Source organism: Lissotriton helveticus, chromosome 9 (assembly GCF_964261635.1).
Source record: "Lissotriton helveticus chromosome 9, aLisHel1.1, whole genome shotgun sequence".
In the NCBI taxonomy this organism is placed as follows: Eukaryota; Metazoa; Chordata; class Amphibia; order Caudata; family Salamandridae; genus Lissotriton; species Lissotriton helveticus.
The window spans coordinates 29,867,620-29,891,681 of NC_136070.1; the positions used below are offsets into that span (position 1 = coordinate 29,867,620).

At 51.1% G+C, this 24,062-nt stretch overlaps 1 protein-coding gene across 3 annotated transcripts in view; it reads left to right on the forward strand.

Moving 5' to 3' along the window:
* The window catches only part of STRN3 (striatin 3), a 984,550-nt gene that overhangs the window by 950,563 nt on the left and 9,925 nt on the right, over positions 1-24,062 (forward strand). For all 3 annotated transcript variants that reach the window (XM_078659406.1, XM_078659407.1, XM_078659408.1), the window contains one exon: positions 20,848-20,934. In XM_078659406.1, coding sequence (XP_078515532.1) covers positions 20,848-20,934 — 87 coding nt within the window. The remainder of the gene's footprint in view (positions 1-20,847; positions 20,935-24,062) is intronic.

Sequence of the window (24,062 nt, forward strand, 5' to 3'; positions counted from 1 at the left end):
TCTTTTTTGCGCGCCAGCTAGCGCAGATCCGGAAAAGCTCTACCCCTTAGTCAGTTTTTGACTAAACTTTTTTGATCTTTTGATCTGTTTTTCTCGATTCGCTACGACTCCTACGGTGCCGGTAGGGATGCCCGGGTTCAAACCCTGCTCCAAGTGTGGCCGAATGATGTCGGTTACCGACCCCCATCGCCAGTGTCTAGGTCTCGACCACGACGACCGAACCTGCTCCGACTGCCGGGCCCTGACGTGTAAGACTAGGCGGGAGCGGTCCCGCATGCGGCTCGAGCTCAGGCAGTCGGCATCGGTCTTCAGGATCCAGGTCCTCAGGTAAGAGGCATGAGAGGTCGGAAAGGCGCCATCGTTCTTCCGACGCTCCAGCGACGAGTCCGGGGGTTCGGGTGACACCACCCACGCGGCTCAGACGGAGTCGCAGGCGTCGCAACCTGTCCCATACCTTCCGGTCCCTGGGCACGATGCGACGCCAGAGGAGATCGAGCGGTACCTCATGGCCATGAAGTCTCTCCCTCCTCCACCGGGCTCCGTGGCGCCTTCGGGCCCAACAGTCCCGGCTGGAGGGCCTAGCGGGTCGGGTGCTTTGGCTCCGATGCCGTCGGGTGCTTCGGCGCCGGCGACTTCGGTCCCGGCGCCGCAGGCCCTCACTGGATCCGGTTCCGGATCCGGGTCGTCGCCGGTCGACCTCACCGGCGCCGGCCCCTTGGGTGTCGCCCCCGGCGACGCCATCCCCGATCCTGCCCTTGATTCGGTTCCGGCGCCGCTCTCGACGTCGTATGGACACTTCTACTTCCACGAACCGGCCCCATCTGTTGGACCTGAATTTCAGGTGATGGGTGATGAGGGAGATTGGGAGGGGTCTGTGGACCCTCTGGCACAGGAGTGCCAGTCTCAACAGGACTGGACATATGAGCTTGGGGATGCCAGTGGACTGGACACTTCGCCAAACACTGGCTTTGTCTCCCCTCCAACCGTGGCTACGGAAGAGGGGGCTGCCTACAGTGTTATGTTGACGCGGGCAGCCAGGGCATTGGGCCTAGAGCTCCACGTCGCGGCCATGAGGACTAACTTCCTCACTGAGGTCCTTAAACCTCAGGCAAGCTCGGCTGAGCCTCTGCTGCCGTTTAATGAGGCCTTGTGTGATGTTCTTTTGGGCACTTGGTCCAAGCCCGCTACAGGTCAGCCTGTAGATAGGAACGTGGCCAGATGCTACCGCCCAGCACCGGGCGACCCTTGCTTCTTGTCCACCCACCCCACCCCCGAGAGCCTGGTGTTCTCGTCCCTGAGTTTGGGACTGCGGTCAGTCAATACCGCATGCCTCTTGGGCCGCTACACCCACACTCTGTGGGACACGGTCGCAGACGTGCTGCCACAATGTCCGGAGGAGGCCCGGACTAAACTCGCCCAAGCCCTTGCGGAGGGTCGAGATGCAGCGCGCTATTCCATCCGGTGTGGGCTAGATACCACGGACTCACTGGGCAGAGCGATGGCAACGCCGGTGGCGATTCGTCGCCACGCATGGTTGAGGACCGCCAACTTTTTGGCCGATGTCCAGGCCACCCTTCTGGACATGCCGTTTGATGGCCGTCACCTCTTTGGCAACAAGGCAGACCATGCGCTTGAGCGTTTTAAGGACTCCAGGGCTACCGCCAAGTCCTTGGCCTCTCTGCCCCACGCCAGCAAACGGGTGCCTTTCGCTCCTTTCGTGGCCAAGGAAGGGGCGCTCCCACACGTGCTGCCAGCCACGCACCGCAGGCTAATACACAGCGCGGTGGCGACCGTGGAAACCGCCGTGGCCGCGGTCGGGGACAACGGCGAGGCCAGTCCACACCTTCCCCTGCAGCATCCGCCTCAAAACCCTCCTAGTCCGTGCGTTCAGGCCCATGTGACGCCAGTGGGGGGCAGGGTTCGCCATCACCACTTCCACTGGCGCACTGTCACGTCGGACATGTGGGTGCTGCAAATCGTCCAGAGGGGCTACTCCCTCCCCTTCGAGGCGACCCCTCCAGCCATGCCACCGCAATTCCACCGCGTGTCGGGGGATCACTTGCAATTTCTGCAAGAGGAAGTTACGGCCCTCTTGGCCAAGGGGGCCATCGAGCGTGTTCCTGGGCCAGAAGTAGGGTGTGGTTGTTACTCCCACTACTTTCTGGTACCCAAGAAGGGCAAAGGGGGCCTACGCCCTATCTTGGACCTACGGAACGTCAACGGCTTCCTCCGGAAGGAGAAGTTCAAGATGCAGACTTTGGCTCAGGTCTTAGCTGCCCTAGACCCAGGAGACTGGATGGTAGCGTTGGACTTGCAGGACGCCTATTTCCACATCCCCGTACTGCCGGCCCACCGGCGTTACCTGCGGTTCACGGTAGGCCACGAGCACTTTCAGTTTACCGTTCTCCCCTTCGGCCTTACCAGCGCCCTACGGGTGTTCACGAAAGTGATGGCGGTGGTCGCAGCTCATCTGCGCAGGTTAGGGGTTTCAGTCTTCCCCTACCTCGACGACTGGTTGTTGAAGGCGGGCTCGCCACTGTCGTCAGCCACCTCCAGACTACGGCCGACCTCCTGCACCTGCTGGGGTTCTCCATCAATGTGCCGAAGTCACACCTGTGTCCCTCTCAGAAGCTCCTCTTCATCGGAGCGGTTCTAGACTTGACGCTGTTTCGAGTTTATCCTCCCGAACAGCGGGTTCGGGATATTCAGGCTCTGATTCCGATCTTTCAGCCTTTATCCCGAGTCTCGGTCAGGTTGACCCTGCGGCTTCTGGGGCTCATGGCCTCCTGCCTCCTTCTGGTGCATCACGCCAAGTGGCGGATGCGGGCTCTGCAGTGGGACCTGAAGTTTCAGTGGGCCCAGCATCACGGCAACTTGTCCGACCATGTCTTGATCTCGGAGGGCACTGCAAGACAGTTGCAGTGGTGGCTCACGGACCGCGATTGGGTCAGCGGCAGATCACTCCCTACCCCAACCGGAGCACGTAGTTGTGACGGACGCGTCCCACCAGGGCTAGGTGGGCCACAAGGGAGAGGCGAAAATCAGAGGCCTCTGGTCTCCGGCGGAGTCCCAGCTCCTCATCAACCTTCTGGAGCTCCGGGCGATCCGACTTGCACTGAAGGCATTCCTCCCCTCTGTCCGGGGGAGTGTAGTGCAGGTGTTCGCGGACAACACCACCGCCATGTGGTACTGCAACAAACAGGGTGGGGTGGGGTTGTGGACCCTCTGCCAGGAGGCTTTGCTCCTCTGGCAGTGGCTGGAACATCAGGGCGTGACCCTGGTGGTTCAACACCTGGCAGGTTCTCTGAACGCCAGGGCGGAGGAACTCAGCCGTCGATGCATGATGGATCACGAATGGCGTCTGAACTCGGACGTGGCGCAAGTCCTCTTTCAGCAGTGGGGAGAGTCTTGGTTAGATCTATTCACCACAGAAGAGAACGCGCAACGTCATCAGTTCTGCGCGTTGGAATTTCCAAGGCGGCACTCGCTCGGGGACGCTTTTCGTCGCGAGTGGAGTTGCGGTCTGTTGTACGCCTTTCCGCCTATACCACTTCTGCCCAGAGTGCTGAAGAAGATCAGGCGCGACCGGGCCCAGGTTATCCTTGTGGCTCCGGACTGGGCACGAAGATATTGGTATCCAGAGCTATTCAGCATGTCTGTCGATCCCCCGATTCGTCTGCCTCTTCAGGAGGGCCTTCTGTCACAGCAGCAGGGGACGGTCCTCCACCCAAACCGTCCAGTCTTCACCTCCAAGCTTGGAGATTGAGCGGCGACAGTTGAGGCCATTTGACTTGCCTCCTGAAGTCTGTAATGTCATTCTGGCAGCCAGGCGTCCCTCCACTCTCTGCCCCCCTTTCTGAGGTTCTCTTCTTCCTTCTTTCTCTGGCCCAGCAGGGCTCTGCTCTGGGCACTATCAAGGGCTACCTTTCTGCCCTTTCTGCCTCTTACCTTAGAATATCCCCAGGCGTCAGACTGGATCCGGAAACTTTTGCGTAGCAATACCCCTGCGCGTCGGTAGGCGTCGTCCGCGGCTCCGCGTCCGTCATCGTTAGCGCTGGAATGATGTCGCCGGAGTACTTAGACGCTGCCCTCGCGCGCTAACGTCAGTTCTGATACACAGCTTTCCCGAGCCAGATACGCAGAGCCATGATAGAACCAACACTGGTGCCATGAAACTAGGGCCCTGAAAGGGAATGACCTTAACCCTAGATATCGGTTCTCAGAACTGGGAGGATGGGTGGGTCGGTAAGGAATCTATCACTAACTAATGTCTCTTACAGATATATCGTTACACAAGTAGTAACTTGTGCACCTGAAAGAGACACGTTAGTGATAGATTCCTTACCTTAGAATAGATACCCCAGCAATACCAACCCCGGTGGTGGGTCTGCGAACCAATAATCACACCAGAAAGTCCTGGAGGACGGAACGGCCAAAGAAGCCATCCCTCAGGACTTGACTGTCCAGGCAGTAATGTCTCGCGAACGTGTGCAGCGAGGCCCACGTAGCTGCCTGACAATGTCCTGCAAGGGGACTCCTCGGTCCAGGGCAGTAGTAGTCGCCGTGGCCCGAGTGGAGTGGAGTGGGCCCTCAGCCCAACAGGAGGTTCCTTTTTAGCCAAAGAGTAACATGCCTGGATGCACAATACGATCCACCGAGAGATGGTCCGCTTGTGCACTGCCCGTCCTTTCTTAGCGCCCACGTAACCAACAAAGAGTTGGTCATCCACCCGGAACTGGCGTGTGCGATCCAGTTAGTAAGAGAGCACACGTTTTGGGTCCAGACGGTGGAGCCTCTCTTCCTCTTTCGAGGGATGCTGAGGCGGAAAGAAGGTGGGCAACGCGTTGGACTGCCCGATGTGGAAGGCTGTGTCTACCTTGGGCAGGAAAGAGGGTCTTGTCCGCAACACAACCTTGTCCGGATAGACAGAAAGGAAAGGAGGTTTGGAAGAAAGAGCCTGGAGCTCACTCACTCTCCTGGCAGAGGTGATGGCAACCGGGAAAGCATTTTTCAGAGTAAGAAGACGGAGAGGACAGTTATGAAGTGGCTCAAAGGGAGCGCACATCAGAAAAGTAAGTACAAGGTTCAAGTCCCACTGAGGCATCACGAATGGAACAGGAGGGAACATGTGTGTGATGCCCTTCAAAAACCTACTTACAATTGGGGACTTGAACAAAGAGGGTTGATCAGGTAGCCTTAAGAAGGCGGAAAGGGCAGAAAGGTAGCCCTTGATAGTGCCCAGAGCAGAGCTCTGCTGGGCAAGAGAAGGAAGGAAGAGGAGAACCTCAGAAAGGGGGGCAGAGAGTGGATCCACAGCCTTTGCTGTGCACCATGCCACAAATCTGTTCCACCTGCAGGCGTATACCGACTTTGTGGAGGGACGCCTGGCTGCCAGAATGACATTACAGACTTCAGGGGCTAAGTCAAATGGCCTCAACTGTCGCCGCTCAATCTCCAAGCTTGTAGGTGGAGACTGGACAGTTCGGGTGGAGGACCGTCCCCTGCTGCTGCAGCAGAAGGTCCTCCTGAAGAGGCAGACGAATCGGGAATCGACAGACATGCTGAGAAGCTCTGGATACCAATATCTTCGTGCCCAGTCCGGAGCCACAAGGATAACCTGGGGCCGGTTGCGCCTGATCTTCAGCACTCTGGGCAGAAGTGGTATAGGCGGAAAGGGGTACAATAGACCGCAACTCCACTCGCGACGAAAAGCGTCTCCGAGCGAGTGCCGCCTTGGAAATTCTAACGCGCAGAACTGATGACATTGCGCGTTCTCTTCTGTGGCGAATGGATCTAACCAAGGGTCTCCCCACGGCTGAAAGAGGCCTTGCGCCACGTCCGAGTTCAGACGCCATTTGTGATCCATCATGCACCGACGGCTGAGTTTGCCCACCCAGGTGTTTAGAGATCCTGCCAGGTGTTGAACCACCAGGGTCACGTCCTGATGTTCCAGCCACTGCCAGAGGCGCAGAGCCTCCTGGCAGAGGGTCCACGACCCCACCCCACCCCGCCCTGTTTGTTGCAGTACCACATGCCGGTGGTGTTGTCCGTGAACACCTGCACTACACTCCCCCGGACAGAGGGGAGGAATGCCTTCAGTGCAAGTCGGATCGCCCGCAGCTCCAGAAGGTTGATGTGGAGCTGGGTCTCCGCCGGAGACCAGAGGCCTCTGATCTCCGCCTCTCCCATGTGGCCCCTCCAGCCATGGAGGGACGCGTCCGTCACAACTACGTGCTCCGGTTGGGGTAGGGAGAGGGATCTGCCGCTGACCCAATCGCGGTCCGTGAGCCACCACTGCAACTGTCTTGCAGTGCCCTCCGAGATCAAGACATGGTCGGACAAGTTGCCCTGATGCTGGGCCCACTGAAACTTCAGGTCCCACTGCAGAGCCCGCATCCGCCACCTGGCGTGATGCACCAGAAGGATGCAGGAGGTCATCAGCCCCAGAAGCCGCAGCGTCAACCTGACCGAGACTCGGGATGAAGGCTGAAAGATTGGAATCTGAGCCTGAATATCCCGAACCCGCTGTTCGGGAGGATAAACCCGAAAGTGCACCGAGTCTAGAACCGCTCCTATGAAGAGGAGCTTCTGAGAGGTACACAGGTATGACTTCGGCACATTGATGGAGAACCCCAGCAGGTGCAGGAGGTCGGCCGTAGTCTGGAGGTGGCTGACTGTCTGGGGCGAGCCCGCCTTCAACAACCAGTCGTCGAGGTAGGGGAAGCCTGAAACCACTAACCTGCGCAGATGAGCTGCGACCACCGCCATCGCTTTCGTGAACACCCGTGGGGCGCTGGTAAGGCCGAAGGGGAGCACGGTAAACTGAAATTGCTTGTGGCCTACCGTGATTCGCAGGTAACGCCGGTGGGCCAGCAGGACGGGGATGTGGAAATAGGCGTCCTGCAAGTCCAACGCTACCATCCAGTCTCCTGGGTCTAGGGCAGCTAAGACCGGAGCCAAAGTCAGTATCTTGAACTTCTCCTTCCGGAGGAAGCCGTTGACGTTCCGTAGGTCAAAGATAGGGCCTAGGCCCCTTTGCCCTTCTTGGGTACAAGAAAGTAGTGGGAGTAACAACCACACCCTACTTCTGGCCCAAGAACGCACTCGATGGCCCCCTTGGTCAAGAGGGCCGTAACTTCCTATTTCAGAAGTTGCAAGTGATGCCCCGACACGCGGTGGTATTGCGGTGGCATGGCGGGAGGGAGTAGCCCCTTCGGACGATTTGCAGCACCCAAATGTCCGACGAGACAGTGCGCCAGTGGAAGTGGTGATGGCGAACCCTGCCCCCCACTGGCGTCACATGGACCTGAAAGCACGGACTAGGAGGGTTTTGAAGCAGATACTGCAGGGGGAGGTGTGGACTGGCCTCGCCGTTGTCACCGACCGCCGCCACAGCCGTTTCCACGGCCGCCACCGTGCTGTGTATTAGTCTGCGGTGCGTGGATGGCAGCACGTGTGGGGGTGCCCCTTCCTTGGCCACGAAAGGAGCGAAAGGCACCCGTTTGCTGGCGTGGGGCTGAGAGGCCCAAGGACTTGGCCGTAGCCCTGGAGTCCTTAAAACGCTCAAGCGCATGGTCTGCCTTGTCGCCAAAGAGGCGATGGCCATTAAACGGCATGTCCAGAAGGGTGGCCTGGACATCAGCCGAAAAGTTGGCGGTCCTCAACCAGGCGTGGTGTCGAACCGCCACCGTCGTTGCCATCGCTCTGCCCAGTGAGTCCGTGGTATCCAGCCCACACTGGATGGAATAGCGTGCCGCATCTCGACCCTCCGCAAGAGCTTGGGCGAGTTTAGTCCGGGCCTATTCCGGACATTGTGGCAGCACGTCCGCGACCGTGTCCCACAGAGTGCGGGTGTAGCGGCCCAAGAGGCAAGCGGTATTGACTGACCGCAGTCCCAAACTCAGGGACGAGAACACCTTCTTACCGAACTGTTCGTACCTCTTGGATTCCCTATCGGGCGGAGCCGTTGGGAATGCGGTCCTGGAAATAGAGGCCTGGATAACCAGGCTCTCGGGGTGGGGTGGGTGGAGAAGAAGCAAGGGTCACCCGGAGCTGGGCGGTAGCGTCTGGCCACGTTCCTATCTACAGGCTGACCTGTAGCGGGCTTGGACCAAGTGCCCAAAAGAAAGTCACACAAGGCCTCATTAAACGGCAACAGAGGCTCAGTCTAGCTTGCCTGCGGTTTAAGGACCTCAGTGAGGAGGTTAGTCCTAACGGCCGCGACGGGGAGCTCTAGGCCCAATGCCTTGGCCGCCCGCGTCAACAGAACACTGTAGGCGGCCCCGCCTCGGTAGCCACGGTTGGAGGGGAGACAAAACCAGTGCCTGGCGAAGTGTCCATTACACTGGCATCCCCAAGCTCATATGTCCAGTCCTGTTGATACTGGCACTCCTGTGCCAGAGGGCCACAGACCCTTTCAACGGATGGGGCCGGTTCGTGGAAATAAAAGTCTCCATACGACGTAGAGAGCTGTGCCCAGCGGCGCCACTTCGGCGCCGGAACCGAATCAAGGGTAGGATTAGGGACGGCGTCGCCGGGGGCGACACCCTAGGGGCCGGCGTTGGTGAGGTTGTGAGGTCGACCGGCGACGACCCGGAACCGGATCCAGTGGGGGCCTGCGGCGCCGGGGCCGAAGCACCCGGCGGAGTCGGAGCCGAAGCACCCGACCCGCTAGGCCCCCCCAGCCGGGACAGCTGGGCCCGAAGGCGCCACGGAGCCCGGCGGAGGAGGGAGAGACCTCATGGCCATGAGGTACCGCTCGATCTCCTCTGGCGTCGCATCGTGCCCAGGGACCGGAAGGTATGGGGCAGGGTACGACGCCCGCGACTCCGACGTAACCGCATGGGTGGTGTCACCCGAATCCCCGGCCGCGTCGCGCGATCGTCGGGGTGGGTCGGAAGAACGATGACCCCTTTCCGACCTCTCATGCCTCTAACCCGAGGACCGGGATCCTGAAGACCGATGCCGACTCTCGGAGCTACGAGGGCTCCAACCCCGTGACCGGTCCCTCGACCTCCTGTGGGACCGGGACCTTGAACGGCGCTGGGCCGACTGCCGGAGCTCAAGCCGCTTGCGGGACCGCTCCCGCCTACCCTTAGACGTCAGAGCCCGGCAGTCGGAGCAGGTTCGGTCGTCGTGGTCGAGGCCTAGATACTGAAGACAACGGCGATGGTGGTTCGTAACCGACATCAGTCGGCTACACTTGGAGCAGGGTTTGAACCCAGGCTTCCCTACCGGCACCGTAGGAGTCGTAGCGACTCGAGAAAAACAGATCAAAAGATCAAAAAGTTTTGTCAAAAAGTGACTACGGGGTAGAGCTTATGCCCTAGCTGGCGTGGAAAAAAGAAGAACTGACGTCCGCGCGCAAGGGCGGCGTCTACGTACTCCGGCGACGTCATTCCGGCACTAACGACGACAGACGCGGAGCCGCGGACGACGCCTACCAACGCGCAGGGGTATCGCTACGCAAAGGTTTCCGGATCCAGTCTGACACCTGGGGATATTCTAAGGTAAGGAATCTATCACTAACGTGTCTCTTTCAGATGACATCCTTTTAGGGCCCTAGTTTTGTGCACAAGTGGTCATTGTCTTGCATTGCTTGGCGTTTCTGGCGCGGAAAGTAGTGTACAGAACTAACGTCAGCGCGCAAGAGTGGCGTCTAAGTAGCTACTGCAATGTCACCCCCGCGACCCGCCAACAACGAATGCGGAGCTGACCGACGCCACCTTCCGCGCACAGAGGTACCAGATCCAGTCTGATGCCTGGGGGATATTCTAAGGTAAGGAATCTATAACTAACCTATGTTTCTTACAGATATATTGTTACCGTAGGTAAGTAACTCGTTCTTTAGAGACATTAGGGGAGTGTAGGGTAGTAGCCAATGGGCTACCTAGCCCTCGGGTCACTACACCACTTATATGACCACTTCCCCTGGAAACTGAGCCTAGCCCTGTCCCAGAGTTCCTAAGTTTGCCATCACAAAAATGGCAGACTGTGAAAAGTTGTGTTAATTTCAGGTAACCTACCTTCGGGGTGTTACTAGCCTGAAGGTGAACACGCCTATCTGACTTCTAATATTCCTGCATGTCCAGGCGCCAAATGTGCCTTGGACAGAGGGGGTCAGCATCCATTCCTGTGAGAGAAGCCAGATTTGCATACCAAAGGTGATGGGCTCTTTGAAGCTCCAAGCCTTGCTATGCTATTATGCAGGTCATCCTGTGGGAGGGGTTGTTAACGCCCTCTGCCCAATCTGGCTTTGTTTCTGACCTCCTGAGAGCAAAGGCCTTCACCCCTGGTGGTCAGAAACTCTTCTCTGGTGGCAGCCTGGTGAAGACCTGTCAGCTGGCACACCAGTAGTAGGTAGGCTTTCAGGGGGTACCTCTAAGGTGCTTAATAATAAGAGATATTTGATACCAAATATCTTTTTTCAGTGAAGCCATCATGTAGCTGGGGAATTTGTGTTCGAGGCATGTGGGCTGCCGAATTCACATCTTATGCATAGATCGCCGCCTAGTGTTGGGTCCGGATGATTGCACATTGTTATCCTGGAAGAGTCTTCGAAGTATCACGAGATAGGTGGCTCCTCCCCTGGACTACAGTGCGCATGGGCATCCTCTCTATCCTCAGATTGTTTTTTTCCGCCATTGGGTTCGGATGTACTTTCTTTACTCAAGTTCGGAACACTTTGCAACAAGGCCAAAAGGCCTTCGGGGTCGTCGGTATTGTTCTTTCGATCGGTGCCGAGGTTCTTGTTCCATTTCTTTTGAAACAGGACGTCGTAGAGAGCCGCGTGGCCTTTTCGACACCAAAGGCCCGATCGTCGATGGAAGGAAGCCCGTTCAAGCGATGCCCCCTTTGTAACTCAAAATACCCGCACATCGACGTACACCCGGTGTGCAACAAGTGCTTATCACCGGACCACAACGAGGACAACTGTCTAGCTTGTGCTCAGTTCCGGTCGAAAGAGACGCTTAGGCTCCGACGTGCAGCAAGACAAACGATGACGAAGCCAGCGCCCGACCCAGAAAATATCTTCGATGAAGACATCGAGGAAGTCGTCGAGACCGAGGATCCGGAACAGGCATCAGATCCAGGCTCGGAGCACGACTCCAACTACTACAAAGACGACAAAGAACGCGTCGATGAAGAAGAAGAAAACGTCGAAGAGGTAAGGGACGACGTGTCGCCCATCGGAGCCGTCGATGACGACTCGAGTGATGAACCAGGCCCGACAGCGGGTACTGGGGCCCAAAAAGACACTCAAAAACTTTCAAAGGCTCAGGTCGAGGCATTGCCGAAAGGCCTTAGCCAAGACCTTAACAAACATTCTATAGCCGCGCGTCTCGGCCCGGCTAAGAATACATCGCACGAGCCATCGGTCGCCATACAGAAAGCGAAACCGAAAGCTATCAAGGCAAAATCGAAACCGAAACTGCTAAAGACAGTCCTCGGATCGAAGAGTGCAACCACGTCCGATTCGACGTCGAAGAAAAGTGTCCACGACCCTACGGGGTCCACCACAAAGGGTGTCGAACCGAAGATTGGTGCGCTACAGGCCATAGCTAAAGCCAAGTCCGTCGAACCCACGAGGGCGGCGTCGACGAACAAAGACACAAACAAGGGACTCGAGCCTCGAAAGGCCCTCGAACCGAGGCGTCGAGACGCAACAGCTCGTCAAAGCCCTCGAGCCGAAACACAAAGGCACCTCGAAGGAGCGCGACGAGTCGAACAAAAAGAGCTCGCCTCCACCGCATCAAGCGCCGAAGTCGACGCAAAGCCAAAAGCACGACGACAGGGCAAAGTCCGTTGGTCCAATACCGACGCCAGCCCCGAAGCCGCCGATAAAATTCGGACTGCCACCAACGGCACGCCCTAAGGCAATCGATCCGACTACAATAATCGAATCGCCCAAAACTGTGTCACTTGGGAAAAGAAGTCATCCTCTGGAAGAGCACATTATGTACCAGGAGCCCTCCTATGATGATCAAAGCTCCACATCGACGCGAATACAGGCAAACTTACTGTCTATCACAGAAAAAAATAAGGGCAGAAAATCCTCTGGAATCCTACAAAATCCCACTAAAAAAGAAAAGGGATTCTTCAACATCACCTGTCCATTTTGAACCTGTAAGGTACCATGACCAGGTCACTTATACAGGCTCACCCACACGCTCTACTGAGGACATAGGGTATGACTATGATGAACAATATAGCTACCCTGCAGGAGATGATCATGATGACCAGACTCAAGCATGGACAGACACTACCGACCAGGGGGAGTCACAAACCCCTGATACTCCTTCTTATCCTATAAAAACTTCGCCAACAGAAGATACAGCGGCGTTTAACGCTTTAATAGAAAGGATTTCTTGTTTGACACTTTCTCCTCTTCAGAAAAATCTGTTATAACATTACCAATGTTAAAGGGTGTTCTAAAACACGCAGGAGATATTTTTAAGGAAACCACAAGAGCAAGGGTTGTTAACCCCAGGATTGAAAGAAAATACAGACCGGCGCCTGTGGACCCTACATACATTCGGGGCCAGTTGCCATTGGACTCTTTGCTGGTATCCAATGCTCGTAAACGTGCCAACTCCCAAACTACTGGTGATGCTCCTCCCCCAGACAAAGAGTCTAAAGTGTTAGAAGCTTCTGGGAAAAAGGTAGCTGCTCAAGCAGCTAACATCTGGAGAATTTCCAACACACAGGCCCTATTAGCCAGATATGATAGGGCACATTATGACACATTAGAGCAACTGCTACAACACTTGCCTGATCAATACAAGGAAGGAGCAGAGACACTAATCCAAGAAGGGAAACTGATATCCAACGCATCCATTAAGTGTGCACTGGATGTGGCAGACACTGCAGCCAGGGCCAACAACACAAGTTTCATGCTCAGAAGGCATGCTTGGTTGCGCATCTCAGGGTTCAAACAAGAAATACAAACTACATTACTAAATCAGCCTGTAAACCCTGATTTTTTATTTGGCCCAGATGTGGACACCATCTTAGAAAAGATTAAAAAAGACACGGAGACAGCCAAATCTATGGGGGCCTTGCAGTCGCAACAATTCAGAGGAGGTTCCTTTCGTCGCTCCAGTAACAGAGGGGGCTACAAGAGGCCAGGCGTCCCAGCAAACTCAATACAATAAAGGGAACACGCAAACCACCTATAATAAAACAAACAGAGGTGGATACCGTGGCAACAGCAGTAAAGGCAGAGGACGAGGGAATAACAACACCAGATCCTCCGCCAATACTAAACAGTGACGCCTTGTCGCTGCCCCCAGACCATGTAACACCGGTCGGGAGCAGATTACAACAGTTCCTGCCAGTCTGGGAAGGCATTACCACAGACAGGTTGGTAAGACAACTTATTCAGTACGGTTATTGTCTAGAGCTAACCTCAACTCCACCCAACATACCCCCAAAACACCGTCCTATGTCCGCAGAGTACATAGACTAATTGTAGCAAGAAGTTATCAGCATGCTGCAAAAAGGGGCCATAGAACTTACAGGAACAGGGTACCGGGGTGTACTCTCTGTACTTCTTAATCCCCAAAAAGGACGCGTCTCTCAGGCCAATACTAGACCTCAGGCCCCTAAACCAATACATCTTGTCAGAACACTTTCACATGCTTACTTTACAGCAAGTCCTACCATTACTCAGTCAGGGAGATTTCCTCGCAAACACTAGACCTAAAGGATGAGTATTTCCACATACCAATACATCCAGCACACAGGAAGTATCTCAGGTTTACCATCCAAAATCAGCACTACCAGTTCAAGGTACTACCTTTCGGGGTGACTACAGCCCCCAGGGTGTTTACCAAGTGCCTAGCGACAGTGGCTGCACACCTACGGCGGAACCATATTCACGTCTACCCCTATCTGGACGACTGGCTCATCCAAGCAAAGTCAGCCCAGCAATGTGCCAATCACGTGTCCCGCACTATTCACCTCCTGCACAGCCTCGGATTCTCATTAAACTACCCAAAATCTCATCTTCAGCCTGCCCACGTACAACAGTACCTGGGAGCAACAATAGACACTCTGGTGGCAAAGGCGCAGCCAAACTCAGCGAGAATCCACAGCATTCTGTTACTCATTCAGAAATTCAAACCCCAACATTCGCTCACAGCACAGGTGTTTATGCAGTTGATAGGCATGATGGCCTCCTGCATCTTCATAGTCCCTCACGCAAGACTACACATGCGTCCGCTTCAGGAGTGCTTAGCACGTCCGTGGAACCAGGCTCAGGGGCAATTGAAAGACCTAGTGTTGGTGACCGGTCGTGCATACAGCTCTCTGCATTGGTGGAACCCACAAAACCTTTGCAAGGGACGACCGTTCCAGGAGCCTGTACCACAAATAGTGCTGACGACGGACGCATCTCTTCTAGGGTGGGGAGCTCATGTCCTCCATTACACAGTGCAGGGACTATGGACAACACAGCAAAAAAGGATGCACATCAACCTGCTGGAACTGATGGCAATCTTTATGGCACTGAAGGCTTTCAAGGTACACTTGTGCAACAAAGTCGTGTTGATCCGGACGGACAACATGACTGCCATGTACTACATACAAAAGCAGGGGGGGACACACTCTCCACAGCTGTCCCATCTAGCGCAAAGCATGTGGAAGTGGGCCATTCAGAGAAACATCTTCCTAATGGCGGAACACCTCCCAGGCAGGGACAACTAGATGGCGGACCGGCTCAGCAGACACAGCCATCAAATGCACGAGTGGGAGATAAATCCCTCAGTGCTGCAACCGTATTTCCAAAGGTGGGGTCACCCAGAAATCGACCTGTTCGCCACAAGGGAAAACGCAAAATGCCAAAGCTTCGCCGCCAGGTTTCCACATCCGCAGTCTCAGGGCAATGCGATATGGATGAACTGGTCAGGCAAGTTTGCGTACGCTTTTCCCCCAGCCCCGCTCATACCACTAGTGGCACGCAAACTACGACAGCACTCAATGACCCTCATCCTAGTTGCTCCAACGTGGGCGAGGCAGCCGTGGTACACCTCGTTCCTAGAACTTTCCGTGGTGCCTCATCAAAGGCTCAAATTAACACCCAGTCTTTTAACGCAGAGCCATGGCGACATTCAGCACCCAGATCCGCAACAGTTGAACCTAGCGATCTGGCTCCTGAGGTCATAGAATTTGGTTACCTGAACTTGCCTCCCGACTGTATGAATATTATCAAGGAGGCAAGAAGGCCTACAACCAGAGCATGCTATGCGGCAAAGTGGAAGCGATTTGTCATCTATTGTAACAATAATGACATTAATCCGCTAGATGCATCTACTCAAAACATCATATGTTATCTCTTACAGATGCAATCTGGCTTACAGTTCCATACGGATACACCTAGCCGCCGTAGCAGCTTACCTTCAAAACAGGCAGCACCTTTCGCTCTTCAGAGTGCCTGCTATTAAAGCTTTCCTAGAGGGACTGAAACGAATCATTCCACCAAGACACCCACCTTCACCTGTCTGGAACCTCAACGTGGTTCTCACCAGACTAATGGGACCACCTTTTGAACCTCTACATTCCTGTGAGTTACAATTCCTAACATGGAAGGTGGCCTTTCTGGTAGCTATTACATCGCTCAGAAGAGTTAGTGAGCTGCAAGCCCTAACTATTCAGGAGCCATTCATACAAATTCACGCTAATAGGGTAGTGCTGCGAACTAACCCTAAATTTATGCCAAAGGTGGTGTCCCAGTTTCACATTAATCAAGCGATAGAACTGCCAGTATTCTTCCCTAATCCAGATTCCGTGGCAGAAAGAGCTCTACATACCCTAGACGTTAAAAGAGCTCTCCTGTACTATATAGACAGAACAAAACTTTTCAGAAAGACTAAGCAACTGTTTGTTGCCTTCTCACCACAGCACAAAGGCAACCCCATTTCCAAATCCGGTATAGCCAGATGGATTGTTAAGTGCATACAAATCTGTTATCAAAAAGCTAAACGCACATTAACAGTTCCCCCAAGAGCGCATTCAACACGCAAATTAGGGGCATCCATGGCTTTCCTAGGAAACATTCCTCTAGAAGACATATGTAAGGCAGCCACATGGACTACCATACATACATTTACCAAACACTACTGCGTAGATGTACACTCCAAACAGCAAGCAGCTGTAGGGCAGGCTGTACTCAAAACTCTTTTTCAGACTGCTGCAGCTGGCACGGGCAACCGCCGCTAGGAGGAAACTGCTATACATTCTATGCATAAGATGTGAATTCAGCAGCCCCCATGCCTCAAACGGAATATGCTACTTACCAGTATGCATCTGTTCTTGGCATGTAGGGCTACTGATATTCACACCGCCCTCCCTCCTCCCCGGTGCCTGTCGCAGCTGTAGCACTCAGTATCATTCTCTAGCATGGACATCACTTACTGTATAATACTCCATCCCTGCCACAATGGCGAAAAACAATCTGAGGATGGAGAGGATGCCCATGAGCACTGTAGTCCAGGGGAGGAGCCAACTATCTCGTGATTCTTCGAAGACTCTTCCAGGACAACAATGTGCAATCATCCGGACCCAACACTAGGCGGCGATCTGTGCATAAGATGTGAATATCAGCAGCCCTGCATGCCAAGAACGGATGCATACTGGTAAGTAGCATATTCCTTTCACCAGTGTCCAGCACACGTTTTAAAATGGCTTTCCTGATCACTTGTACTGGCAGTTACGGAACTGACTAGCTCAGGGGAATATCTGCTCTTGCAGATATGTCCTCACATCTAATATAATGCACCCTGCCTTCGGGCTGTTAGGCCTGATGTAGGGGCGACTTACACATATTACATGGTCAAATATTACATGTAGTGTTAAGGGCCATGACACACAAGTAGGTGTTCTGCTGTGTTTCCATTTTTAGAGCACCTGTCATGCAGCCTGCATTGGCATTCGGTGAGCATTTGGTGCTGGGCCCCTTAGAGTGGCACAAGATTTGCTCACCTCGTAGGGACCGTTTTAAGTACCTATGCCTTGGGTGCCAGAGGTACCATTTGCTAGGGACTTACATTTGCTAAAGGCCTGGTGAATGGGTGATCAAGTGACCAGTTGTCTTGTTTTGGGGGAAGAACACTGGAACTGGGGACCTGGTTAGCTGGAACCCAGTGCGCTTCAGTCAAAGTTTCATAAATACCAGGCAAGAAGTAAATGTAAATGTACAGGAATTTATATAGCGCAAATCACCAAGCGGTTTCTAAGCGCTTGCTTAGGGAACCCGTCCTGGTATTCCCCTGTGAGATAACCCCGGCAGGGTATCCGCAAGGTGAAAGCCAGGCATCCCGCCGCGAGGGGCCGTTGTGGAGATTAAGCAAGCTATTGCCCAGAGTAGCAGAGTGTGAACCCGTGAATCGAGTAGGCACCGGAGCGAGAATTGTCGAGTCCATGGACATTTTACAACTCAAGACCCCGCCGAGCCGGGAATTGAACCCTGGGCCCGGGCTGACCTTTGCTTCCAGGTCTGCCTCCTCTAACCAGTGAGCCACACTTCTCCACAAGAAGTGGGGGTACTAAAGCAAAAAAAAAAAACAGTTTTCTACATTCAGTATGTATATAGCTGCTCAGAGAAAGCCAAGTTCCTCAAAATACTCAACGTTCATTCCAAAAATTATGCCTACTACAGATAGCCTTTACTTGTATAAAACACCCTCAGTCATCCAACCTACATTGGGAAATGAAGTTGATGAGTAAAACAGTGGGTACTCTAAACAGTGTTTACGCCATGGATAGAGTTTATTCTGTACCACACTGTTTGCAGACAGTTAAACAATCATGAGAAAAGCATTAGAGTATTAGAAAGTATCTACTAAGAACAGTGTACAGTCTATACAACACTTGCCAAAAAAGACACTATTCGCTTAAAATAACGAAGGTGGGAAAGATCACACTTTCTGCAGTTTTCATTCTGTGGTTAAAGCCTTACAGATACTGCCCATCTTTTGAAGTAAAAGCACGTGTACATAGGTTAGCTACTCATGCACACATTATTCTATGTTATGTAAAAAATGTCATGCTGAAACTATAACAAAAAAACTAGAGCAAAAAAACCTTGTGTGGAACATAATGGAAACAAGTTGTCAACTGTCATCTGCACACAGTTACTCTTCAAATATGTGTTCAATACCTTCACACACCTATGCTAGACTAGAAGCACCTGCGTTTTGTAAACAATTACACCCATTAACTGGACACTGGCTGTACCAAATTAGTTGGAAAAATAATGTAGTTACCCGCCACTATGTAAACTATAAAACAAACTAGCACACTCCTTGGATGATGTCATCAATGATGTAATTTAAGATGCCATTAGTGATGTCATAAGTGAAGTTATATTTGAGGTCATCAGCAGTGCATGGCAGCGATGGAAGTTATAGTTTGCTCTGCTAATTAGAACTAGTTAATTACGGTTTTATTTATTTTTGTTTAGAATTTATTTATTTATTTATTCAAAGTTTTATATAGCGCGAACAAGATCTTTGCAGATATCAGAGCGCTTTACAGAGACAGGGGTAGGGGCAACATGAGGGTGATTAAAACAATATTGGGTACAATATGCTAGCATAGTAGAATAGGATAACAGTCAAGTACATATATGAGAAACCAGTAAACGATCAAGTAACTAATAAAACAAAAAGCGGTGCAGAGTATGTTAATGTTACTGACATATTCACCTAACCATAACGTTACTTTAACCTTTGTTTTTTTCAGAACATATATATCTGTGTATGTATGTGTATGTGTATATATATATATATATATATATGTGTGTGTTTGTGTGTATATCTATATATATATATATATAGATATATATATATATATGCAGCCCCGCTCGTCCCCCCTTACAGAGAAGATAACGCACTCGCGGGGGTTATTAGTGAAAAGCAATCCTTTATTCGGCTTCTGGACAGAAAGGCAGACGCGTTTCGGACATCAAGTCCTTCGTCAGTGTTTACATGCGCCGCATTTCCGGGCACAATATATACAATACATTCACTGTTTCATGAAAAGGAAAGACGGACAACATTCAACATCCGAAAGAGGGCAGCCATTATTGAGTGGGTTGTACTTCACACAATCGCATATTTCCATTGTGTTGTTTACCAGATGTGATACTCATGCCAATTAACTCTTAAAGTAAAATGAACTAAATCTCGCCGTGTATCGGCATATCAATGTCATTTAGGCGGCCCTATTAACAGATAATTACAGAATATATATGCAATATATACACACACTTCAACCCAGTGGTTCAAATTCGTGAACAGTTACTGCGATCGCGTCCTCGTTGTTTGGGAATTATAGATAGTCCTCACTCATTGGTTATCCAAAATTGAAGAGGTATAAGTCAAATTAAATAAATTGGTTAATTCCCTGGTCGGTGAATTCAAATAATCTAGCCGTGTATCGGCACGTCACCGTCTAATACAACTTTGGATAGGATCGCAGTAATAAAGAGCCAATCAATATTAGACACAATCATTTGGTTCACGATTACCAAAATTAACAAAACTCTTCTCCCATAACATGATTATAAATCAAGCTCTCATGATTAATCCTTTCATGAATATAAACAAAATCACAATTCTATAATCGATCCAAATTCCCCATTGAGATATGATAGATTATCATTGATATTTCAATGATTCATTGCCTGATATTAGATCCAATGGTCTGAGTTATCATTTAAATCATGTGACAATGAGGGAAATCTCAACTAAGGATCTGTTCATCCAATTGGAAGGAGTCCACATTGTAAATGGAAAGGGGTAGATCTTAGGATATATATATATATATATCCGCTCTGGGAAGAAATTCTAAATTAATTCCTACGGTTGTATCAGTATTTCACATGAAAACCATCTATTCGTCTTCCTGCATTGTTTGAAACACCCTGATAGAGCATTACATTATTTAGATGTGTGAATAATTAATAATTATTACTTGGAAAATAAATAAGACGACTAAACAAAAACAAATCAAAGGTACATAGCACATGAAAGAAGGAAGCAACAACGTTTTTTTTTTTTTTTTTTTGCTAATGCATCATAAATGGACATGTGTGTGTATATATTTGGAACTGTCACATCATCCACCCATACCTTCACAAAACATTGTATGGGTATTGACTCCCAAAAAAGAAGTGTAGGTATGTAATACTGCTAGAAAATGTATGCACAAAATGTGATTCCAAACGATGATTCAGGCTAAAAAATAAACCTGTTACCTGTAACAGTGATTTTGCAGCTTGAGGTTAGCTTGTGACCAGCCCACCTCCACAGGAACGGAAGTGGGAGGAGAGGGGAAAAAATGTAAAATTAAATTAGAGAGCGAGTTTTGGGGCTCATAGCCAACGTAATCAGGAGTCATGTAGCTCTGCCAAAATTGTTTCATTTTAAAACACATACTCGACCACTTGCTTGCTGAACACTTCCCAGCGTGAATGTAAAAGGGTATCAAGCAGCAAAACCATTGTTACGGGTACCATTCTTTAACTTTTATTACTCCTAATCCTAAAATATAGTCTTTACATCATCGATGTTTACCCTGTACAGTTGGCTCAGCTTCTTTTCCACTTTTCATTTCGACAAGCTGCAACTGTTAGACATGCAGTAGGATCAAGATAGAGGACACGCTGCAGTTGTTTTAATTGTTAGACTGATCTCCATTCACCATGCAATTTACCAAGAAGGCCATGGTATAGTGTTGGAAGAAATGTTGTGGTACAGTGGATGAAATGGCGAGAAATTTTAACATACAGATTTTGTTTTTTACATTTGTATGACTATCACAACTTTTGTTTATATTTGTTCTCAGGTAAAATGATACATTCTATGGTTGCTCACTTGGATTCTGTGACAAGCCTAGCCGTTGACCCTAATGGAATCTACTTGATGTCAGGAAGTAAGTCAAACTATATTATTGTTATAGTTATTATCCCTTAGCACTTGTGTACTGTCATAGCTTGTTCCTTGTCTTTCCCCTTTCTCACCCAGGAAAAGAAAGTTGGATTGAACAAAAAGCTACAGCTGTAATGGGGTGTACTCTACAGCTCAAATAGATATGCTGGTTCTCATGTCCCTGCTAAATTAAAATAGACATTATTTTAATTTATTTCATTTGACCCAAAGCCTGAGGGACTTTGATTGGCATGCTTCTTTTAAAACTCAGTTTCTACTTTTAGCATCGGTGAAGACCTTGGAACAAGTGCTTAATTTGAGCCGGTGGTTTCTGGTCCTCGGCACCAGCACTTAATTGTCAATACCCGCAATTATGACTCTCTGCTACATGGTGGCACAGTCTGTTTAATTTAGTGATCAGTCCAACAACAGTTGTTCATTGAGTCAATATACATGCAAAATGAATACCCGCCATTTTTACATCTTTGGAGACCTGGAATTGTCACTATTGTAGGAGTGTGAAGGTTAGTAGTTGTGTTGGCACTGTCATTGGCAGCGCTGGCAAGGGCAGTGGGTGGTGCAAGCTTCAGTTGGGAGGGCCCTGGCACTTTTATTTTACACAAATTAAGCACTGCCTAGAATGCTTTCATACTAGAAAATTCAAACTCATTTGTAATGGCAGGAGCAAACAGCAGATAGCACGACTTCAAAGTTCATAGAATTGCGCAACACACAACCAAATAGATTTATTTTTCTTCAGCATTGGGTCTTTCACATATTCACATGGTTGAATCATTCCCCATCGTCAGGCTGGGAATTCCAGGTAACTTTAAGTTGCAGTAAACTGTGTTAGAATTGTCATATGCAATCTGAACTTTATCCAATGACCAGCACCAGGCAGCCGAAGCCCTTCAAGAATTTTATGGGGCCGTTGGGGAGGAGTCCCTACTGGTTCCCGCAGGCGGGGCCCTCCCCGCACCAGTCAGGCCCCTTTCATTCACAGATGGATCTGGACTGGTCATACAATCTCAAGTGGAGCTCGGACCTCCTGTATGCCTTTCCGCCCATACCATTCCTGCCCAGTGTTTTCAAGAAGATCTGGAACAGCTTGGCCCAAGTCATCCTTGTGGCTCTGGCTTGGCAAATTTGGTGTCCTGCGCTTTTGAGCATGGCCATCGGTCATCCGATCAGGCTGACCCTCCGAGAGAATCTTCTGTCGTAGCAGCAGGGGAGGGTTCTCCACCAGAACCTGTCAATGCTCCTCTTTCATGCTTTGAGATTGCACGGCAACAATTGACAGCTTTCGGCCTGCCACCCCAAGCCTGCAATGTTATCTTGGCAGCCCGGCAGCCCTCCACCAAGACGGTTTACACCTGTCGTTAGGGCAAGTTTGTGGCATGGTGTGCAGGGAAAAAGGTTCTCTATTTATCCTTCCACTCTCAGGTCCTTAGGTTTATTCTTTCTCTTGCCCAGCAGGACTCTGCTGTTGGCACCTTAGAGTGTTAACTTTCTGCAGTTGCCAGATCAGCCATCCCTTTTCAAATCCCCTGTTGCAAATAAGTTCTTGAAAGGCCTGCAGCACGTTTTCTTCCACACGCCTCAGTGGGACCTTAATCTAGCGTTTCTAATGTGCCCCCCACACACACCCTCTTGACCCATTGGATAACTGTCCTCGAAGGCTCCTTACCATCAAGACGGCCTTTCCGGTGACAATGATATCTGCCTGGAGCGTTCAGTGAGCCACAGGCTTTCTCATCCAAGCCTCCATACCTGAGCATCTACCCAGACATGCTGGTGCTTCACACTAGAGTTTCCTTTCTGCCAAATGTTACTCCCTTTCATGTAGGTCATCCCTCGCCCTGTCTACTTTTCACACTCTGCCACATCCCTCTAAATAAGAGGAGCAACCTTCACTGACTGGACCAAAAAAGATCATAGTCTCTCTATCTTGACCCTTCAAAAAGTGTTCTGGATGGACGACCAATTCTTCATGGCGGTATGTCCGAGGGAAGAAGGCAAAGGTTGTGCAGAAGCGGGCCATCTCCTGATGGATCATGCTTTGCATTAATACTTGCTACGCATTGGCCAAGAAGCAACCCCCTGAGGGATTGTGTGCTCATTCCACCAGAGCTAAGGCTGGGACCACGGCGTTAGCATGCGGAGTTCCGTTCCTAGATATGTGCCAGGCAGCATCGTGGGTTTCTCTACACATATTCACGATGCTTTACTGCCTGGACAGTCAGGTCCTTTGGGACGGTCATTTTGCTTGTTCGGTCCTGCAGGACTTTCTAATGTGAAACTGTTTCACAGACCCACCTCCAGGGAATTATTGCTTGGGTATTTATTATAAGGTAAGGAATCTGTGTCTAAGAGGTCTCTATCAGATGAACAAGTCACTTACCCAGCCTTGCCAAGTATCATGCATCAGGCGTTAGACTAACGCATTTCAGTGTGGTGGCCTGCATCACCGCACTGAAATGCATTGTCACGCATTCTAGTGCCCCCTCAGCACGCCGGAGCTCTGCTCTAAATGCACCATAACTTAAGCTGAAGTGCCGGTTCGGCAGGCTTGGGGGCTGACTCAGGCTGCTCGCAGGCAGTCCTAGCTGCTCTGGTAACAATGTAACAACTATTAACACATGATTATCGAATTCTTCACCCAAGACACACTGCCACTGACGTCAGAAGTCAGTGTGTCCAATGGCTAGCACTGACGCAGTCAGTTAGGTGAGCCTGTTAATAGGCAGTCGAAAGAAGTCCACCCGCCCGTAGGCGCGAGTTGAACGAACAGTAATAAATGATTTTTTTGCTTGTGGCAATGCCACATAGCGGCAGGTAACTCACCGCTGCGCTGTAAATCAAATCAATAATCACGGACAAGACCTATTACTCCACCGGCGGCCAACAGCTGAGAGTGACTGTACCGGGCGAGGCGCCGCGCCACTGATCGGAGTAGTTCCTGTTTCAATAGCCCCCCATAGCAGCATAGTCCAGGCTGTGCAGCGGAACTGACCTGAATGCCTGGCGTTAGACAGCTGCTGGAAAAAAGGCTTGGGCATTGCACACATTTTTAAATTAATTACACTGTATATGCAGCCAGTAACTGTAGGATATCGTTTATTGGCAGGGCAC